General features: G+C 44.0%; 1 protein-coding gene and 1 non-coding gene across 4 annotated transcripts in view; both read right to left on the bottom strand.

Moving 5' to 3' along the window:
* fbxw10 (F-box and WD repeat domain containing 10) overlaps positions 1 to 10254 on the bottom strand; it is a 73582-nt gene extending 63328 nt beyond the window's left edge. For 2 of the 3 annotated variants that reach the window (XM_060844245.1, XM_060844246.1), the window contains exons 1-2: positions 8918 to 10254; positions 3076 to 3957 (exon numbers count right to left, since the gene is read on the bottom strand). In XM_060844245.1, coding sequence (XP_060700228.1) covers positions 3076 to 3610 — 535 coding nt within the window. In that variant the 5' untranslated portion in view covers positions 3611 to 3957; positions 8918 to 10254. The remainder of the gene's footprint in view (positions 1 to 3075; positions 3958 to 8917) is intronic. The other variant, XM_060844247.1, reaches the window with a different exon arrangement.
* Positions 10163 to 10233, bottom strand: trnag-ccc (transfer RNA glycine (anticodon CCC)). Its single transcript has one exon. It is a non-coding gene; the product is annotated as a tRNA-Gly (tRNA).
* Positions 10255 to 20069: the final 9815 nt, after the last annotated feature.

Genomic DNA, 20069 nt, shown 5'->3' with positions numbered 1-20069 from the left:
TTTCATAGCATGATAGCATTTGAGATCCTCTAAAATACTGAAGTCTTTCTGGTCTGGATTAAAGATAAACTCAGGACCATCAGAATTTAACCATTGATTTAGTCACGAAATACTGGAGCTTTGAAGCATTCTGCACTTTAAGATGGCAATCCATCTGTACCAGTGACCAATTCCCAGCATGAGACATCTGTGCTTGTTCAACTGCAACTTGCAAAATTATCTTCCTATTTGTTTTAATGGAAGCCAACAAAAAAATTAATGTACCATCTCCAAAAATATCAAGTGAATTCACATTTCTTTCCATTTTTACACATCAGAAGACAGCCAGATGTGGATTAACATGTTTATTGTCCTGGAATCTTCAGCCGTATATTTGCTCAGAAGGAATAAAATCCTTGCCAATAATTAGGCAAACATGTCAAAGGATCTGGAAGAGGAGTATCAGAATCCTGTCTTGGTCACATTATTTGACAAAGGTATAACTAAGTAAATATTTCAATAATCCAAGTTGTTTGAGTTCTGATAGAAACAATCCAAAGGCAAGGTAACAATTAGTAAAGTTGATCTCTTTACAGGATTCTTACATATTGCCTACAAAAGCCCTTCATAAAAAAAGTTCAGATATTGTTCCAACTGATTCTAAACATTGACTCTGCTTTCTCCCCACACTTGCTATAAGACCTGTTGAGTTTCTCAAGCAATTTCTGTTTTTGTCCCAGCTGCTCTTCTGTAAAGGAAATCTTCCATAATTTCCTAACTTACAGAGAACATACATAAATGATATTGCCCTAACAATCTGTTTCATGTTTGTTTTGTATTACAATAGAGAATAGTAAAATGAATGAGATTAGTTCTGGTAAAAGGTCATCTACCTGAAATATGTCTCTGTTTCTCTTCACAGAGATTACCTGACTGCTGATTTTTTTTCCATCATTTTTGTTGTTCGTTTCAGATTTCCAACAATTACAGTGTTTTGCTTTTGTAAAGGACTGACAACCTATAAATGTTTTGTTTTTAATTCATCATTTTGTCACAACTGTGGAGCACCTTGCCATTTGTGGTATTCAGCTTAGTACAGAATAATATTTAATAAATTGACCTAATAATCCACTCTAAATGTTTATAAACAATCTATTCACCAACTATAATGGATTAAATTATAATCAGAAGTCTTCTGTTGTGTGTCAAGGTATATTAACAAAGTGAGATTTGGGGATATGTAAAACTTCTTGAATTATTAGCTAACTTGCATTATTTTAAGATGTTGAGAGTTTATTGTTGTGAATGTAATCATTGCATCAAACCTCTATAGACACATATTTAAATTTCCAGTGTCGGAATGTGATTAATATTGGAATGACAGAATGCACTAAGAATGATTGGAGCTATTAATAAAGAAACATGCATTGATACAGACAGAAAAATAAAACCTGGAATTAACAGGTAAACATTTGAAGCAAAACACACAAATTTGTTTATGTGGGGATTTGTTTTGTATTTCACTTTACATAGAAATGATGACACAATAGAAGATCATTGGGTCCAACGATCTTTGACTGAAACCATCTACTTAATTCCCATTTCTCTGCGCATTTCCTGTGTTTGTAAAAAATATTTTTGTCCCTCTCAAATGTTTAATCAATGCCCTTTTAAATTATGTTATTGCTTCAGCTCTGCTATGTTTGTGTAATAAAGCAGTTGATGTTTTAATAAACCTCTGATCTTCAAATTTATTATTTCAATATTTTGATAATCCTGAATGTTAGGCTCTATTGCTACTAATAGCCAATCAATGGAAACTATCATTCACTAGTTACTTCCACAAAATATTTTATTGTTTTGAAAAGCTGTGAATTCAAATATCTCCCTCTCCTTCTTCATCTTCTCTGTTCCAGCATTCTTTTAGTTCCAATTTCTTCTTAATAATCGGGATACTGCAAACAATCCCACAAGTATGACCCATTCAGACCCTCTTATGTGACCATGGGATAAACAGGAATAAAATGGGAACTGCAAATAACCATAGTCAACAGCGATAAGGAGGAAGTACAGAAACAAAAGGCACAGAACCAAGGTTAAAAGAAGCCCAAGTTCTGCAGGGTTACCAGTTCAACCGGTAAAAAGCCAAAACAAATGTATTTTCTTTCAAAGCTACATGCTATTCTGCCTTTTTTATATTACATACTGTAGATGCTGGAAGTCTGAAATGAAAACAAAAAAATGCTGCAAATACCCATAAGATCATGGACACCATCCTTGATCTCTTTGTTTGATTTAACCTTGGGGTAGCACAGTGATGAGCACTTCTGCCTCACAGCACCAGTGTCCTGGGTTCAATTCCACTCTTGGGTGATTGGCTGTGTGGAGTTTATGTGGCCTCCTTCCACTTGTATGCTTCAGTTTCCTCCTACACTCCAAAGAAATGCAGGCCAGATGAATTATATGGATGGAGTGGGTCACCAATCAGGGATCAGTGAGGTCTTGATGGGCCAGATGCCTGCTTCCGCAATCTATAGGGATTCTGTTCTAATTTTCTAACATACCTGTTCAGAGATGTTACTACATACTTGTGGAGCAGGTGGAACTTGAACCTGGTGTTTCTTGGTCCAGGCTAGGGACAGTATTACTGAGCCACAGGAGGATCCCCATTCTCTCCCAGCTAGCACTATGGATTTACAGGTATCTACTGCACATGGTTCAAGGAGATTGCTCAGCACCACCTTCTGCACAGCAGTAGAGACATGTAAGAAATGCTGGTCTTGCCAGTGTTAGCCACATCTTAGGTAAGAGTGAGACATCAGGGCCTGGGAGATCATCAACTTGAAACATTCACCTTTGTTTCTCTTTCCACAGATGCCTGCCGGATGTCCCGAGCACTTCCAGCATTTTTGTGTTTTTAATATAGTCCATTTTGGATTGTGTTGTACCACAGCTCAGAATCAACAGTGCATTGTCACTGAGTTGATGACTGAGCTGGTGCCCTGTGTCTGGCTGGCTTTGGGAAGCAATGCGAAGATTGTGCTAGGGTACATTTCAATGAGTTTGGCGGGATTCATAGCTGGATACTTCTCATACCTTTCCATTCAAATAATTCAGGAGTGCTCCTGCCGATTATAAGTATTCGGATCAGATTCCCAATGTGATGGAGATGCTTGACATCGCAGAGCTGGAATAAGCCCAGCAGGTAGTTTGTTTTGGTCCAATGCTTGGAGCCAGTAAACCACTCCCAGGCGCTGGTCACATAGTTGTGTAAATCCAGCTTGTTCAGGGAGCGGTCTGAGCTCAGGGTGCTGAAGTCCTCGGGCAGGCTGGGGTTGGCAGACGAGCGGGAGTGGGTGAAGTCTTTGCTGAGGGTGGGCTGCAGGACCCTGTCGAGCTGCAGCAGGAGATCCAGGCTGTCCACCCTGCGGACCAGCCCGATGAGGAACTCCTGCTTGGTGATGTCCCCAGCTCGCAGGAACCACTGCTTGGTGGAGGCTAGCTTGCGCTGCAGCGTGCAGGTATAGCAGGAGCCGCAGTGAGGGGCCGAACAGTCGGTCCGGCAGGTCAGCGTGGATGGGGTGTAAAGGTTGAACACAGCCATTTCACCCGCTGCGTCCAGATCATGCATTTTCTCACTCAAGAGTTGCTCAGAAAGTCTTCCAGTTAAGGTTGGCTCCTTGCTCGAGTGTTTGTTTTGTTTTGCCTCGGCTCGATCCTCCTCTCCAATGTATCTCTCCCGGTTGCCAGGCAGCAGGGACTCTGCCACGTAAACTCAGAGGCTTCCTGAGCACAGCTCAGTCTATGTGACTGGCGTCACTATCATTGGAATCAGAGAGAACTGACAACACAGAGGGTATCGCACTGACACTGGGCAATCCCGAAAGGGCTTGGTCGCGGAACATCCTGAGACACGGGGTCCGACCCAGTTTCCGAGTGGACCATAGAGAGAGCTATAGATTTTACATGGTGAGGGATCTGGAAGAATGTAGAGATAGAGTGATTATGATTTGAAATTGACTGCCTAGTAGGACAGTGGAAGCAGAGACAATGAATGGTTTCTAAAGGACATTGGCTGGGCAGTTGAGGGAGCTATAATCTCAGGGGATGGAACAGGGGACTAGGACCGACTGGTGCTCTGCTCTTTTACATAAGAGATTATTCAGGTTTGATTACACACTGTGACAAAAACTAATCAAACCCAGGACAGAAATCCAAAGGATTAGAAAGGAAATTTGTCCAAATCAAATCAAAATAACATTCTCCAGGATAACGATGCACCCCAACCCCGATGGTACCCTCCCGGTCTCTAAATATGTCTGGACACTGCTGCTCTGCCTCAGACATAGCCACGTAAGGGGGGCAGACAGTTGGGTATTACAGAAGCATACAGTGCAGAAGAGGTGTTTTGGTCCATCGTGTCAAAAATATACTACTACCAACACCAGTCCCATACTGCTACACCAGTCCCATACTCCTACACCAACCCCATACTTCCATACTGGACCCATAGCCTTGAATGTTATGCTGCCAGTGTTATGGCACATGGTACCACTAACCTCCAGCTCATGGCCTGCTCCCAGAACCCTTCTTGGATACTCTGAATTGGATTGGCCTTTTCAGAGTTAGCATGGACTCGGTAGATCAAATAGCTATCTTCTGTGCTGTAATCATTCCATTCCTGACTTGAGGAATATTGTGGAGTAAGTGAGGACTGCAGATGTTGGAGACCAGAGTTGAAAAATGTGGTGCTGGAAAAACACAGCAGGCCAGGCAGCATCCGAGGAGCAGGAGAATCGACGTTTTGGGCATAACGTCGATTCTCCTGTTCCTCGGAAGCTGCCTGGCCTGCTGTGTTTTTCCAGCACCACATTTTTCAACTTGAGGAATATTGTCTTTGCCTCAAGTATTGCAAATCCAGGGAGCTGTAGATGCCCAGTTGTTGAGTACGTACAGGGTCAAGGTTGATCTAAAGATATCAATTAGGAGCAGAAGTAGGCCATTCAGGCCCTCAAAGTTTCACTGCCATTTAATAAGATCATGATGATCTGGTCACTCTATGTTCCCTCATATCCCTGATAAACCTTTCACTCCCTTGCTTAACATGAATCTTTCTCCCTCTGATTAACAACGTTCTAACATTCTGCTTCTGCCATCTATTCAGGAAGTGAGTTTCAAAGACTCAAAACAATCTGTGAGAAAAAAAATTACATCATCACTGTTTTAAATGAACAATGCCTTATTCTGAAGCAGAGACCATTGGCTCAAGATTCTCTCACAAATGGAAGCATCCTTTCTACATCCATTCTATCAAATGCCCTCAGGATCTTAAATGTTTCAACCAAGTCATCTCTTATTTTTCTGTCTCCAATGAATTCAAACCTACCCTGTCCAAATGATCCTTCCATGCCAACCCATACATTCTCAGTCTTTCTTTTAGATTAGATTAGATTAGATTACTTACAGGTCCTTCAGCCCAACACGTCCACACCGACCCGCTGAAGCGCACTCCATCCCCCTACATTTTACCCCTTCACCTAACACTATGGGCAATTTAGCTTGGCCAATTCACCTGACCTGCACATTTTTGGACTGTGGGAGGAAACCGGAGCATCCGGAGGAAACCCACGCAGACACGGGGAGAATGTGCAAACTCCACACAGTCAGTCGCCTGAGGCAGGAATTGAACGCGGGTCACTGGTGCTATGAGACAACAGTGCTAACACTGTGCCACCATGCCGCCCCAGTCTTAATCTGGTAAACCTTTTCTGAACTACTTCCAATATATTTACACCCTTTCTGAATAAGGAGACCAACACTGTACAAGATACTTTAAACGTTGTTTCACCAATGTCCTCCATAATTGAAGCATTACCTCCCTAATTTTGTATTAAGTTCCCATCACAACAAGCAGTAATATTCTATGAGCTCTCCCAATTACTTTCTGTATCTGCATAGTAACCATTTGTGAGTCATTCAATGGAGTTTACATTGAATGGTCAGGCCCTAGGAAGTACAGATGATCAGAGGGACTTTGGTGTGCATCTCCACAAATCCTGAAGGCAGCAGAACAAGTGGATAAGTTGGTTATAAGGCATGTATGATACCTTTACTAGTCAAGGCATTGAAAACAAGAGCAGGGAAGCTATGCTGGAATTATATATAAAGTTAGTTGGGCCAGTTTTGTGTGCAGTTCTGAATACCACACTAAAGGAAGGATTTGATTGCACTGGAGAGCATATAGAACATAGAGCTTTGCAGCACAGTACAGACCCTTTGGCCCTCAATGCTGTGCAGGCCTGTGGAACCAATCTGAAGCCCACCTAACCTACACTGTTCCATTTTCATCCATATGTCTATCCAATGCCCATTTAAATGCCCTTAAAGTTGGTGAGTCTACTACTGCTGCAGGCAGGCCATTCCACACCCCTACCACTGTCAGAGCAAAGAAATCACCTCTGACATCTGTCCTATATCTATCACCCCTCAATTTAAAATTATGTATCATTGTGCTAGCCATCACCATCCAAAGAAAAAGGCTCTCACTTTCCACCCTATCTAACTCTCTGATTTTCTTAAATATCTCAATTAAGTCACCTCTCAACTTCCTTCTAACGAAAACAGCCTCACGTCCCTCAGCATTTCCTCGTAAGACCTTCCTTCCATACCAGGTAACACCCCAGTAAATCTCCTCTGAACCCTTTCCAGAGCTTCCACATCCTTCCTATAATGCAGTGCACAGAACTGTACACAACAAAGAATGTAGAAAATGTTGAAAAGATTTTTCAACAGTGTTTCCTAGGCTGGAGCTGGAGAATAGATCTGCCTGAGTCAAGAGTGTGGTGCCGGAAAAGCACAGCAGGTCAGGCAACATCCAAGGAGCAGGTGAATTGTTGTTCAGGACATTAGCCCTCCAAACCTGATGAAGGACTTATGTTTGAAACGTTGATTCTCCTGCTCCTCAGATACTGTCTGACCTGCTGTGCTTTTCCAGCACCACACTCTTGACTGACCTCCAGTATCAGCTTCCAGTCCTCACTTTGTCCTAACAGAGCTGCTAGGGTTATTTTCTCTAGAACAGCAAATGCTGCAGGGCACCTGATTGAGGTGTACAAAGTTATGAGGGGCATTAATACATAAAGTTATTAGAGAGAAACAGACGGGTCAATATCCGGGGGCACAGTCATAAGGTAAGGAGCAAGATGTTTAGAGGGGATTTGATGATTTTGTTTTCACCCAGAGGATATTTGGACATCACTGCCTAATGGGTTGGTTCAGACAGGAACCATCACAACATTTTAAAAGTATTTAGATTAACACTTGAAATGTAATAGCATTCAAGGCTATGGGACAGGTGCTGGAAAATTAGATTAGATAAGTGCTTGATGACCAGTATGGACATAATGGACCAAAGAGCTTTCTCCATTCTGTAATAAAGCTATGACTCTTTATGACTCTACACACAAGAATATTCAGAACCCTCTGAATCTCAGAGCTTTGCAGTTTCTCACTATTTAGATAAAATGTGTTTTTCTTCCAAACAAAATGGACAGTTTTGCATTCTCACGCATTATGCTTTTTTTGTCAGATCTTTGTACACTCGCTTATCTATACAGAGTATTCCTGTGTAGCTTCCTTACGTCCTCGTTGCAAATTACTTTCCTACCTATCTGTGTATTAATTGCAAACTTAGCAACCATTCCTTAGGTCCCATCTGTCAAGTCATTTGTACAATGATAAACATTTGAGGCACCAGCAATGATCTCTGTGTATATTGTTATGGAATACTAAGGCTTACGGAGATAGCTTGGAAAGTGAGAATTCAGGTGCAAGATTAGCCGTAATCTTGTAGAATAGGCTCAAACAGCCAACTGGCCTATTCCAGCTCCTGCATTATGTTCATCATGTCTGTCTTTGCCCAATTAGAGCTATCCAGACTAATCCGGCTATGCTGCTCTTCTTTACTTTCTAGCCTTGCAGATTCGGTTAGGGAATGTTAACTCTGCAAATACTTTTGAAGGGCCATAAGCGGATCTGCCTCAAAAATGTTTCCCTGCAATGATTTTTAAATCTGACCCCAGTTTTACCATTTTCCCTCAACCTCCCTGTATCTTTCTACTAATTAGATAATTATCAGCACAATCAGATAACTATTAGCATGATCAGAACCTCATTGATCAGAAATAATGTATTGTTATCTTAGTTTCAATGAAGACATTTCAGATATGTATTTATCTTTTTGAAATATAATATTTTGCAAAGTTACAAAGCCAAGATAACATAGATTCAAGCAAATTAGTTTTATAGATCCATGCTGATCTGCGTACTCCACTCCTGCCAACCCCCACCCATTCTCATTTATATCTCCATGAAACAAATGTGATTTCTGTGTCTCTCATATGCTTCCTAGCCTCCATGTAAGCACCTCTATGCTGGGCACCCAGTTCCTCCTTGTTGTTGTAGGACATTGCAACTATTCCTTGATAAGTAAATTGCTCCTGGATTCTTTATTGAATTGTAGTGTAAAAATGATGTTCAGCTCACTTCCTCTGCTGGTGAAGATGCTGAAATGTCTAAAAATGGCTTATATGTTGTTTCATACCAGAGCTTCATCACAGGCCCAGGGCCTACTCCTGCTCCTACATTCTATGTTTCTAGCAGCATAATCATCTTTTTATAATCTGCTTATGTTTTGAAAACACATCTAATGAATCTAATTCCAGTTACAGTGTAGAATTTGGGGCTCCTTAGAATTTTTTGCTCAGGTAAAATCTTTTAACACTGGACTCTGGGATTAAGTTTTGACACAAATACGGTAATCAGGAGAAAAAAATCGGCCATTCAGCTCCTCAAATCCATTCAATAAAATCATGATTATTAAGGCTGGTCTGATTACTTCACGTTCGCATCTACTCTCAACAAGGTTTCACTTTCTTACTTGTCAAGATGCTGTCCATCTTTGCCTTACAAATGTTCAAAGATTCTGCTTTCACCGCCTCTTGAGGATGATAGATCCAAAACAACCTGCTGTGAGAAAATATTTCTCCTTACGTAACTCAAACCAAGGAGGTGAGAAAAAGTAATCGAGTCTGAATTTAACCCTTTAAAGCATAATTAGTTATAACCATTTTACTCTGTTTAAGGAGTATTCAGACAGTGATATTCTCAGGGTTTGGTACCAAAGCTGGAACAGACATTTTTGTGTTTAAAAGAAACCAGTGTTAATTTTGTCATTTTCAACTTATTTTAGCAGCGACATGAACAAAAAATTTCTCCAGTTATCTGTTTGATAAATCCATTTCATAAACATTTTACAAGTCGAGGAACCTGGTCAACTGGGCCTTGTCCACAAATGTCAATGTCTCAGTAATAATATAACTCCAGATAGAGGAAAGAAATTAAGCACGGTCACAAGTTTGTGCATTCAATTCACTGGCAAGGCTCATTATGGATCTCAAACCCCCAGTCTGAGTCTGCACCCCAGTCCTGACAATGTAACTCACGCTAATGCTTCCAATAAACTTGTTGGACTATAACCTGGTGCTGTGTGATTTTTAACTTTGTCCATCCCAGTCCGATACCGGCATCTCCAAATCACTCCTTTGAACCGGTTGCTTGGACCCAAGTCATCGTTCATTTATTGTCTCTGTGTGCATTTCCTTTCACCCTATGTTACAAAGCCTCTTGTGCCCTCTTCATACATATCTTCGGAAATAGTCACCAGCCGGAGTGGAACCCTTGCGGCTCCTTTGTAGGTAAAACCCGAAGCTACAAATGAAAGTAGTGAAACCATCTGCTATTGTTCACGTGCAGGATAGAAACAAACACGGAATTGCTCTGGGGATTGCAGCGTTGATTCCCCACAACACAAGCTGAGTGGAGTTTGCCTAGTGACCTGCTGAGGGCGGTCGGTTCTGTCGATACCGCGGTCCCGGGTGCGGCTCGCCCCTGCGCTGCCCGAGCTCCTGCGGCCGCGAACCGGCACCAATCCCAGAGTCAAGTCGCTGCAATCTTCAAGCTCCCTCCTCTTCTCTGCAGCGAGTGTGGGGGGGTCTGCTTTACAAAAAAATCTGCAATGCATGGGAGATCTTTTATAAAAATAAATATATAAAACAAAGTCTTAAAAAAGAAGGGCGTTCCCAAGCATGCACTCTAGAGACAAACACTTGTTCACAAAACTAAGTGCGCCGCCCGGGAATCGAACCCGGGTCGCAAGAATGGGAATCTTGCATGATACCACTACACCAGCGGCGCTCTGATATTCAGCACTTACACTAGACTTTATAACTGCGCACAATCAGGGAGCGTCATTGCTGTTCAAAGGTTCTTTTATCAAACCACTTGTTTGCCTGCAACTAGCTCCACCTCCTCAGTTCTGATGAAGGGTCACTCCACACGAAACATTCACTCTTGATTCCTCTCCCCAGCGAGGCTGCCAATCCTACGGAGCTTTCAGTTTTGTTTCTGATTTACACCAATTCTTTCTTTTTTTTCATTCCCAGGGCATTAAGGATGGGCACGGCCATTCTCAATTCAGCCAGAGCTATCATTTGTGTCCTCAAGAGAGGGACCAGGGTCTTGAGAATGCTGGAAATCTGTAACAAAAAACAGAAAGGTCTGGAAATACGCACGGGACCTTGCGAGCAGACAGATACATACTTTGGGGTCATGATTTGGAGATGCCGGTGTTGGACTGGGATGTACAAAGTTAAAAATCACACAACACCAGGTTCCAATTAAACCTGTTGGACTATAACCTTGTGTTGTGTCATTTTTAACTTTATACTTTAGGGTGGGTGACAAAAGCTGGATTTTTCCAATATTTTATTATGGGTGACGTGTGTTTAATTCCACACAAGATAATCATGCTGTGCTGACAGCAGCAGCCTTACCACCCTCACCTCCCAACAACTTGTCCCCCAATTTACTGGGCAGGGGGACAGGAAGACTCCAGAATCCGCCTTCTTGAGACCCTGAGAAGTGGCCAGTTAATGTAGATCATCCCACCCCCGCCGTATTTACTTGCAACAGTGGAATGGATAACCCAGGAGTTTTAGACACAAACTATGGCATTGGTCAAGAAATAGTGGAAGTTACTGAAATGTACAAGATTCTTAGAGGAGTTCTCAAGCTAGATGTGGAAAGATTGTTTCCCCTTGTGGGAGACTCCAGGACCAGAGGGCATAACCCTAGAATCAAGAGATAAGGAGGAATGTCTTCTTTCTAATAGAGTTGTGAATCCGTGAAATGCTTACACAGAAGGCTGTTGAGACTGAGCTGTTAAGTATATTCAAGGCTGAGATAATTTTATAATCAGTAAGAGAATCAAGGGTTATAGGAAAAGGTGTGGAAAGTGGAGTTAAGGATTATCAGCTCAGCCATATTATCATTGAATGGTGGAACAGAGTCGATGGGCTGAATGGCCTCCTATTGTTTCTGTACTTTATGGCCCCTTGGACTTATGGGATGGCCTTTCTGATTCTCTGGTGCCCATCAGAGTCACCTACCCTCGCTCCCTCCAGGGTCTGCCAGCTAGGCCCCTCCATTGATCTGGACTCACCTTCAAGTCCAGCTCTGTAACCTCCTGGTGTTCATGGGTGGCCTGTAGTCATATAATGATAACCAGTCAAACCTAACCATCCCAGAGTCACGTGGCAGAGGTCAATCGAATTGGCCATTTTTGTCAGGCAGTGGACTGACCAATAGGGGCAGTTGAGCAAGGAGTATGATGCTCCTTGGAATCCTGGTGCAGACAGCACAGATAGAGAGCATTCAGCTCATTGTGTCTGTTCCAGCCCCTTAGGCAACTCACTTGGTTCCCAACACCAAAACCCCACCTTTATTCCTGAGTTTTGTATTTTTTTCTGATTGGAGTGTCTTTTGATAAGTTTTCACCACAATCTCAGGTAGTGCATTCCAGACCCTAACCACTAAAAGGTTGTTTATCAGGTTTCCATTGTTTGTTTCGTCCATCACCTTAAAATGGTGTCATTTGAATTTTGATCCTGTCATCAATAGAAATATTTTTTCTCTGTCTACTCATAATTTTGTCCCTCATAATTTTGAACATCACTCTCAAGTCTCTTCTTAATATGCTCTTTTCCAAGGAGAACTTCAAGAGGGACCTGTTGGACTGATTAGCGTGTTTTCACCTTGTAATTGTGATATAATTTTGTGACCTAGCTGTCTCCACCAACTCCATCCTCAAATGTAATATTCATTGGACACTGCACTGGTGCATTCAACAAGGAAGAAAGCCCTGCTTTTATATAGTTCCTTTCTTTACCTAAGGATGATCCAAAGGTGCTTTATAGCCAATGAAATATTTTTGAAGTGTAGTCTCTGTTATTAAGGTAAGAAAAATAGCAGCTAATTTGCAATCCCCCACTGACAGTAAGGTGCCAATAACTATTGTGACATTCACTAAGGAATACATATTGTTCACCTCTCCTGCTCTTTGAAATAAAGCTATGGAAGCTTTTTATGCCACCAGAGAGGATGGATGGAACCACATTTTAACTTGAAAGACTTGTATTCAAATGTTTTTTGACTATGCATTTGACATTCAATTGTCTTTGTTGATTGTTGTTTCCAACTAGTATCAATGGTAGGTCTGTGGGTCTAAGACATTTCAACCACAGCAGGGTTGGCGTCACCTCATACCATCAACTCTTGACTAGGCTGTATGCTAATGCTTGTCTTCACCCAGAGGGTTTGCCATTAACACATTTAACATGTGCATATACAATGTGCACATATATAGTGCATACATGTGTTTTTAATATTAAGTGAAAGGAATCTGACCTGAATCAGCTCAACACAGCCCAAGGCAACTACAGCCTGTCACATTGGATGAGCTACTGTGAAGTTATCAGCGAGATATTTCTTCTTTAATACTGTGAACTGCCTTGGTTTGAGTCCCCTGGTTTAAAACCACAATGAGTTCTCAGGCTCAGGAAAACATGTGAGCTTTATGCTGCGTTGATAATCCTTAGTAATCCTTGCTTTCTCATTGTCAGGGATTCCTTACATTCTTATCACCACCTCACTGGCAAAGCTATGATTTCAATTTCTCCTCTTCAGACGAGCTTCATCAGCAAAAGGGCGGGAATTTGAAAAACTTGTCCCTGGGCTTTAGACACACAGAGGAGAAAGTAGGGACTGCAAATGATGGAGATCAGAGTTAAGAGTGTGGTGCTGGAAAAGCGCAGCAGGTCAGGCAGCATCCAAAGAGCAGGAGAATTGACGTTTCGGACAAAAGCCTCATTCCTGATGAAGGTCTTATGCCCGAAACGTTGATTTTCCTGCTCCTCGGATGCCTCCTTACCTGCTGTGCTTTTCTAGCACCAAACCGGCACGGTGGCACAGTGGTTAGCACTGCTGCCTCACAGCGCCTGTAGACACGGGTTCAATTCCCGACTCAGGCGACTGACTGTGTGGAGTTTGCACGTTCTCCCCGTGTCTGCGTGGGTTTCCTCCGGGTGCTCCGGTTTCCTCCCACAGTCCAAAGATGTGCGGGTCAGGTGAATTGGCCAAGCTAAATTGCCCGTAGTGTTAGGTAAGGGGTAAATGTAGGGGTATGGGTGGGTTGCGCTTCGGCGGGTCGGTGTGGACTTGTTGGGCCGAAGGGCCTGTTTCCACACTGTAAGTCTAATCTAGTCTAATCTAAAACCCTTCAACTTTAGACACATAGAGTCATGAGCACAGAAGCAGACCCTTCATTCCAACCAGTCTACGCTGAGCATAATCTAAAACTGAACTAATCCCACCTGTCTGCTCCTGATGTTCAGCAAGGTTTTACCACAGGCCTGGGACCCTTAATATTGGGCCAAAATGGGGATCCTGAGCTACATATGCCAGCAGTGAGACTGGTATAGCTATTTCACCAGTTGTGGCCTGCTGGTTCAATGCCAGTTAATGATGGGAGACAGAACATAGATGCTGCTGGTCAAATCAGGAATTCTCAGAGGTCTTGAGCTTCAGCAACCCAAGTGGGAGAAGTGGGTCAGAATTCACCAGAGCATTTTAATATAATTGTGCCCCAGGAGGGGTAAATTTAAATTAAAATCTTGCTGGGCAAAGCAGACAGACCTCTCTGGGTGACCTTTCCTTCTTGCGGCTTCCTCTTTTGGAATTGCACCTTCTTACTTGAATGACCCTGCCCCCAAGCTGCCATAGAGCAGCACCTCCACGGAGCTAGTGACATCCCCAGGTCACTCTGCAGCTGCCAACATGCCCCTCATTGGGGTCCATTTCCTGCAGGCTTCCAGTGTAACCCAAAGTCAATCCTGCAACTGGCTAACCAGTTAACCTCTGTTTTTCTCTTCACAAACACTTCCAGACCTGCTGAGTTTCTCCAGCACTTTCTCCTTTTAATTTCCATTTTTCAGGCTCCATTGTATTTGGCTTGTATCAAATGATTGCTGGGTGTCAGAAATATAAGGGCTGAAAATGTGTTGCTGGAAACACGCAGCAGGTCAGGCAGCATCCAAGGAGCAGGAGAATCGACGTTTCAGGCACGAGCCCTTCTTCAGGAACAGGGCAACAATGGTGACCTTTCTGACATCCTGTCAGAAATATAAACAAATATGGGAAATTCTACAGTAAGGCAATTGGCCTGAAACATTGGGCAGGATGGTGGGGTTAGCAGCCCTGCAGGGTGCACATTCCTGCCAATTCAGACTGCCTTACAGCCATTTAGCTTTTGCTGGGGCAGGACTGGCTAAGGGCAAGACGTTTACACCCCTCAGTCTGAGGAAGAGGTCCTTCCTTTGAGAGCTGCTGGCCAATCAGATAGCCTGCAGCTCTGTGTTGCCAGAGAGAGGACAATAATGTTGCTGTGGTTCTGTTCGCCGAGCTGGGAATTTGTGTTGCAGACATTTCGTCCCCTGTCTAAGTGACATCCTCAGTGCTTGGGAGCCTCCTGTGAAGCGCTTCTGTGATGTTTCCTCCAGCATTTATAGTGATTTGTACCTGCCGCTTCCGGTTGTCAGTTCCAGCTGTCCGCTGCAGTGGCCGGTATATTGGGTCCAGATCTATGTGCTTATTGAATCTGTGGATGAGTGCCATGCCTCTAGGAATTCCCTGGCTGTTCTCTGTTTGGCTTGTCCTATAATAGTAGTGTTGTACCAGTCGAACTCATGTTGCTTGTCATCTGCGTGTGTGGCTACTAAGGATAGCTGGTCATGTCATTTCGTGGCTAGTTGGTGTTCATGGATGCGGATCGTTAGCTGTCTTCCTGTTTGTCCTATGTAGTGTTTTGTGCAGTCCTTGCATGGGATTTTGTACACTACATTGGTTTGCTCATGCTGGGTATCGGGTCCTTCGTCCTGGTGAGTTGTTGTCTGAGAGTGACTGTTGGTTTGTGTGCTGTTATGAGTCCTAGTGGTCACAGCAGTCTGGCTGTCAGTTCAGAAATGTTTTTGATGTATGGTAGTGTGGCTAGTTCTTTGGGTTGTGGCATGTCCTCGCTCCGTTGTCTTTCCCTTAGGCATCTGTTGATAAAATTGCGGGGGTATCCATTTTTGGCGAATACATTGTGTAGGTGTTCTTCTTCCTCTTTTTGCAGTTCTGGTGTACTGCAGCGTGTTGTGACCCTTTTGAACAGTGTCATGATGCAACTTTTTTTGTGTGTGTTGGGGTGGTTGCTTTCGTAGTTTAGGACTTGGTTTGTGTGTGTGGCTTTCCTGTATACCTTTGTGGTGAAATCTCCGTTCAGTGTTCTCTGTACCATCATGTCTAGGAATGGGAGCTGGTTGTCCTTTTCTTCCTCTCTAGTGAATTGGATTCCTGTGAATGTGGCGTTGATGATCTGGAGTGTGTTCTCTATTTCTGTGTTTTTAATGATTACAAAGGTATCATCTACATATCTGACCCAGAGTTTGGGTTGAATTTGTGCCGTTGATTTGTTCATATATTTGGTTGTTGAATGTGAAGTGTGTTGTGAGGCACAGGTCCAGTAGTTTGAGTATGCAGTCTTTGTTGAGGACAATAATACTGTGTGGTCACTGTTGGAAGTATAGGCAGTCCCAAAGAGGAGGAGCTGATAGAGGCTGAGTTGGAGGTTAAGTCTGAGTTATTGGAAAGATCTGACTGGAAGATCCCTGTGAGCGCAGTTAAGGGCATTGAGGGACAAGACGTTAGAGAACAGTTAAAATGACTTTGCAATGTGGTTTGTCTCTGATGGGCACATATGATGCCCAAAATTGACACCAGCCTGCTTCTGTGCTGCCAATTAGTTTGGGCCTCCTCCAGCCCAAGGTAAAATCATAGAGAGAAATAGAGTTAACCTTTCAAGTCTGGATATGACTTTCGTTTTAAACTAATTCATCATATCAGACTTGAAACTTAACTATACTTTCTCTCCACAGCCAGTCCCAGACCTTCTGAGCTTCTCCAGCATAGTCTGCATTTGTTTCAGATTTCCAGCATCCACTGTGTTTTCATTTTATTCTCAGTAAAGTGGTGGTGAGGGCAGACAAAGCAATAAGGTGCTCAATAATTAACCTGTTAAAGGCATCAAGAGGTGTAAGGTCAGGCCCAACTCTTCCATTGCCCTTATTAAAATGGCAACAGGTTAGGGACAGGAACAAACACAGCATTTAATCAAACCCATTAGCAGGGGATGCATGAAATCCCAATCATTGACATTTCCTCTCTGCCCGGATTCTGCCAGGCCTAAACAGCATTTCCAGTTCGTTTTGACTTCATACTATGGCTCTGTGAAGGCAGAGGGAAAAACACTGCTTCAGTTGGATCCGTAATTTGTCTGTAGGAAAAACATCTTTCCTGATGAAGGGCTCTGGCCCGAAACGTCGAATTTCCTGTTCCTTGGATGCTGCCTGACCTGCTGTGCTTTAACCAGCAACACATTTTCAGCTCTGATCTCCAGCATCTGCAGACCTCACTTTTTACTGTAGGAAAAACATGCCTCATTTACCTTTCAGCACCTCTGTCTAATTCAGGGCTACAGCTGGCCTCATAACTATATTGACACAAGAGACAAAAGTAAAAAATGAGGTCTGCAGATGCTGGAGATCACAGCTGCAAATGTGTTGCTGGTCAAAGCACAGCAGGTTAGGCAGCATCTCAGGAATAGAGAATTCGACGTTTCGAGCATAAGCCTTATTCCTGATGAAGGGCTTATGCTCGAAACGTCGAATTCTCTATTCCTGAGATGCTGCCTAACCTGCTGTGCTTTGACCAGCAACACATTTGCAGCACAAGAGACAAAAGGTCCAGTTTGGTTAGACCAACTACAATCCCTTTAAGTGAAATGTGTAGAATTTACACCCAGAAATAATGTAGGTGACATTTTTATCACTGATAAACAAGGGAGATTTAACAGAATTAATGTAGGACCAGTTGAAAATCAGATTTGGAGACAAAGCTCCAAAGGTGAGAAAAGATTTACTGAAGCTTATTCCTCAAATATTCAATGCTGAATGTGGTTAGGACAGCATTGATTCTCGAGTAAAAAATGAGGTCTGCAGATGCTGGAGATCACAGCTGCAAATGTGTTGCTGGTCAAAGCACAGCAGGCCAGGCAGCATCTCAGGAATAGAGAATTCGACGTTTCGAGCATAAGCCCTTCATCAGGAATAAGAGAGAGAGAGAGCCAAGCAGGCTAAGATAAAGGGTAGGGAGGAGGGACTAGGGGGAGGGGCGATGGAGGTGGGATAGGTGGAAGGAGGTCAAGGTGAGGGTGATAGGCTGGAGTGGGGTGGGGGCGGAGAGGTCAGGAAGAGGATTGCAGGTTAGGAGGGCGGTGCTGAGTTGAGGGAACCGACTGAGACAAGGTGGGGGGAGGGGAAATGAGGAAACTGGAGAAATCTGAATTCATACCTTGTGGTTGGAGGGTTCCCAGGCGGAAGATGAGGTGCTCCTCCTCCAGCCGTCGTGTTGTTGTGTTCTGCCGGTGGAGGAGTCCAAGGACCTGCATGTCCTCGGTGGAGTGGGAGGGAGAGTTAAAGTGTTGAGCCACGGGGTGATTGGGTTGGTTGGTTCGGGCGGCCCGGAGGTGTTCTCTGAAGCGTTCCGCAAGTAAGCGGCCTGTCTCCCCAATATAGAGGAGGCCACATCGGGTGCAGCGGATGCAATAGATGATGTGTGTGGAGGTACAGGTGAACTTGTGGCGGATATGGAAGGATCCCTTGGGGCCTTGGAGGGAAGTGAGTGTGGAGGTGTGGGCGCAAGTTTTACATTTCCTGCGGTTGCAGGGGAAGGTGCCGGGGGTGGAGGTTGGGTTGGTGGGGGGTGTGGATCTGACGAGGGAGTCACGAAGGGAGTGGTCCTTGCGGAACGCTGATAGGGGAGGGGAGGGAAATATATCCTTGGTGGTGGGGTCCGTTTGGAGGTGGCGGAAATGGCGGCGGATGATACGTTGTATGCGGAGGTTGGTGGGGTGGTAGGTGAGAACCAGTGGGGTTCTGTCTTGGTGGCGGTTGGAGGAGCGGGGCTCAAGGGCGGAGGAGCGGGAAGTGGAGGAGATGCGGTTGAGGGCATCGTCGATCACGTCTGGGGGGAATTTGCGGTCCTTGAAGAAGGAGGCCATCTGGGCTGTGCGGTGTTGGAATTGGTCCTCCTGGGAGCAGATGCGGCGGAGACGAAGGAATTGGGAATATGGGATGGCATTTTTACAGGGGGCAGGGTGGGAGGAGGTGTAGTCCAGGTAGCTGTGGGAGTCAGTCGGTTTATAATAGATGTCTGTGTTGAGTCGGTCGCCCGAGATAGAAATGGAGAGGTCTAGGAAGGGGAGGGAGGAGTCTGAGATGGTCCAGGTGAATTTCAGGTCGGGATGGAAGGTGTTAGTAAAGTTGATGAATTGTTCAACCTCCTCGTGGGAGCACGAGGCAGCGCCGATACAGTCATCGATGTAGCGGAGGAAAAGGTGGGGGGTGGTGCCAGTGTAGTTGCGGAAGATGGACTGTTCCACATATCCTACGAAGAGGCAGGCATAGCTGGGGCCCATGCGGGTGCCCATGGCAACTCCTTTAGTCCACCCTTAATTACCGGGAGAAGATGGTGTTGAGCTGCCTTCTTGAACTATTGCAGTCAATGGGGATTGGTACACACACATATAGCTGTTAGAAAGGGAGTTCCAGGATTTTAGTCAAACTGTATTCTGGAGGCTCCCGACTTCTATTAGTCTGCTGAGTAGGTTATTCCCAACATTTATCACTCTGTGTGGACAGATTGTCTCTAATATCTGGTTTCAATTCACTCTGCATAACCTTCTACTACATTTCCCTTCTGCATATATAGCTCCACCTGAGCATCGATGCTATTTCCCGTGGCCATCTCTTGTAGCAGCAATCTCACTAGGCTGAATCTTATGCTTTTATTGGCTAAGGGTGAGTTTTTTGGAGGGATTCTCATCATGAGAGTTCTTGCCATATCTTACCAAGTGTGTCTTATTAACTACTTATCCTTCCCCTATGATGGCACCAGATATTCCCCAAAAGATCAGCATTCCTTGCATCAGCACTATTTTTAAAAGTTCAGTCAGATAACTCTTGGCCATTACCAGAAACATCATGGCACAGCAGGCATAGAGCAGTACTTATTGCACACAGTTGTTATGGCTGACACTTCTTTAGTATAGTACATCATTCTCTCACCTTGGTCGATGTTTAACCACCCAACCACACACTTTACAAAGAAGAACAAAGCACAAAGAAAATTTAAAGCCCAGGAACAGGCCCTTCGGCCCTCCAAGCCTGAGCCGATCCAAATGTACTGTCTAAAACTGTTGGTCAATTCCTAAACATCTGTATCCCTCTGCTCCCCATCTACTCATGCATTTGTCCAGATGCATCTTAAATGAATCTACCATGCCTGACTCTACCGCCTCTGCTGGCAATGCATTCCAAATGCCCACCACCCTCTGTGTGAAGTACTTACAGCGTGTATCCCCCTTAAACTTACCACCTCTCACCTTGAAAGCATGACCTCTCATTATTGAATCTTTCACCCTGGGGAAAAGTTTGTCTCTATCCACCCTGTCTATACTCTTCATGATTTTGTAAACCTCAATCAGGTCCCCTCCTCAATCTCCTTTTTTCTAGTGAAAATAAACCTAACCTACTCAA

This window comes from Hemiscyllium ocellatum, chromosome 25 (genome assembly GCF_020745735.1).
Source record: "Hemiscyllium ocellatum isolate sHemOce1 chromosome 25, sHemOce1.pat.X.cur, whole genome shotgun sequence".
Classification (NCBI taxonomy): domain Eukaryota; kingdom Metazoa; phylum Chordata; class Chondrichthyes; order Orectolobiformes; family Hemiscylliidae; genus Hemiscyllium; species Hemiscyllium ocellatum.
This window is presented reverse-complemented; position numbering and strand designations above follow the sequence as displayed.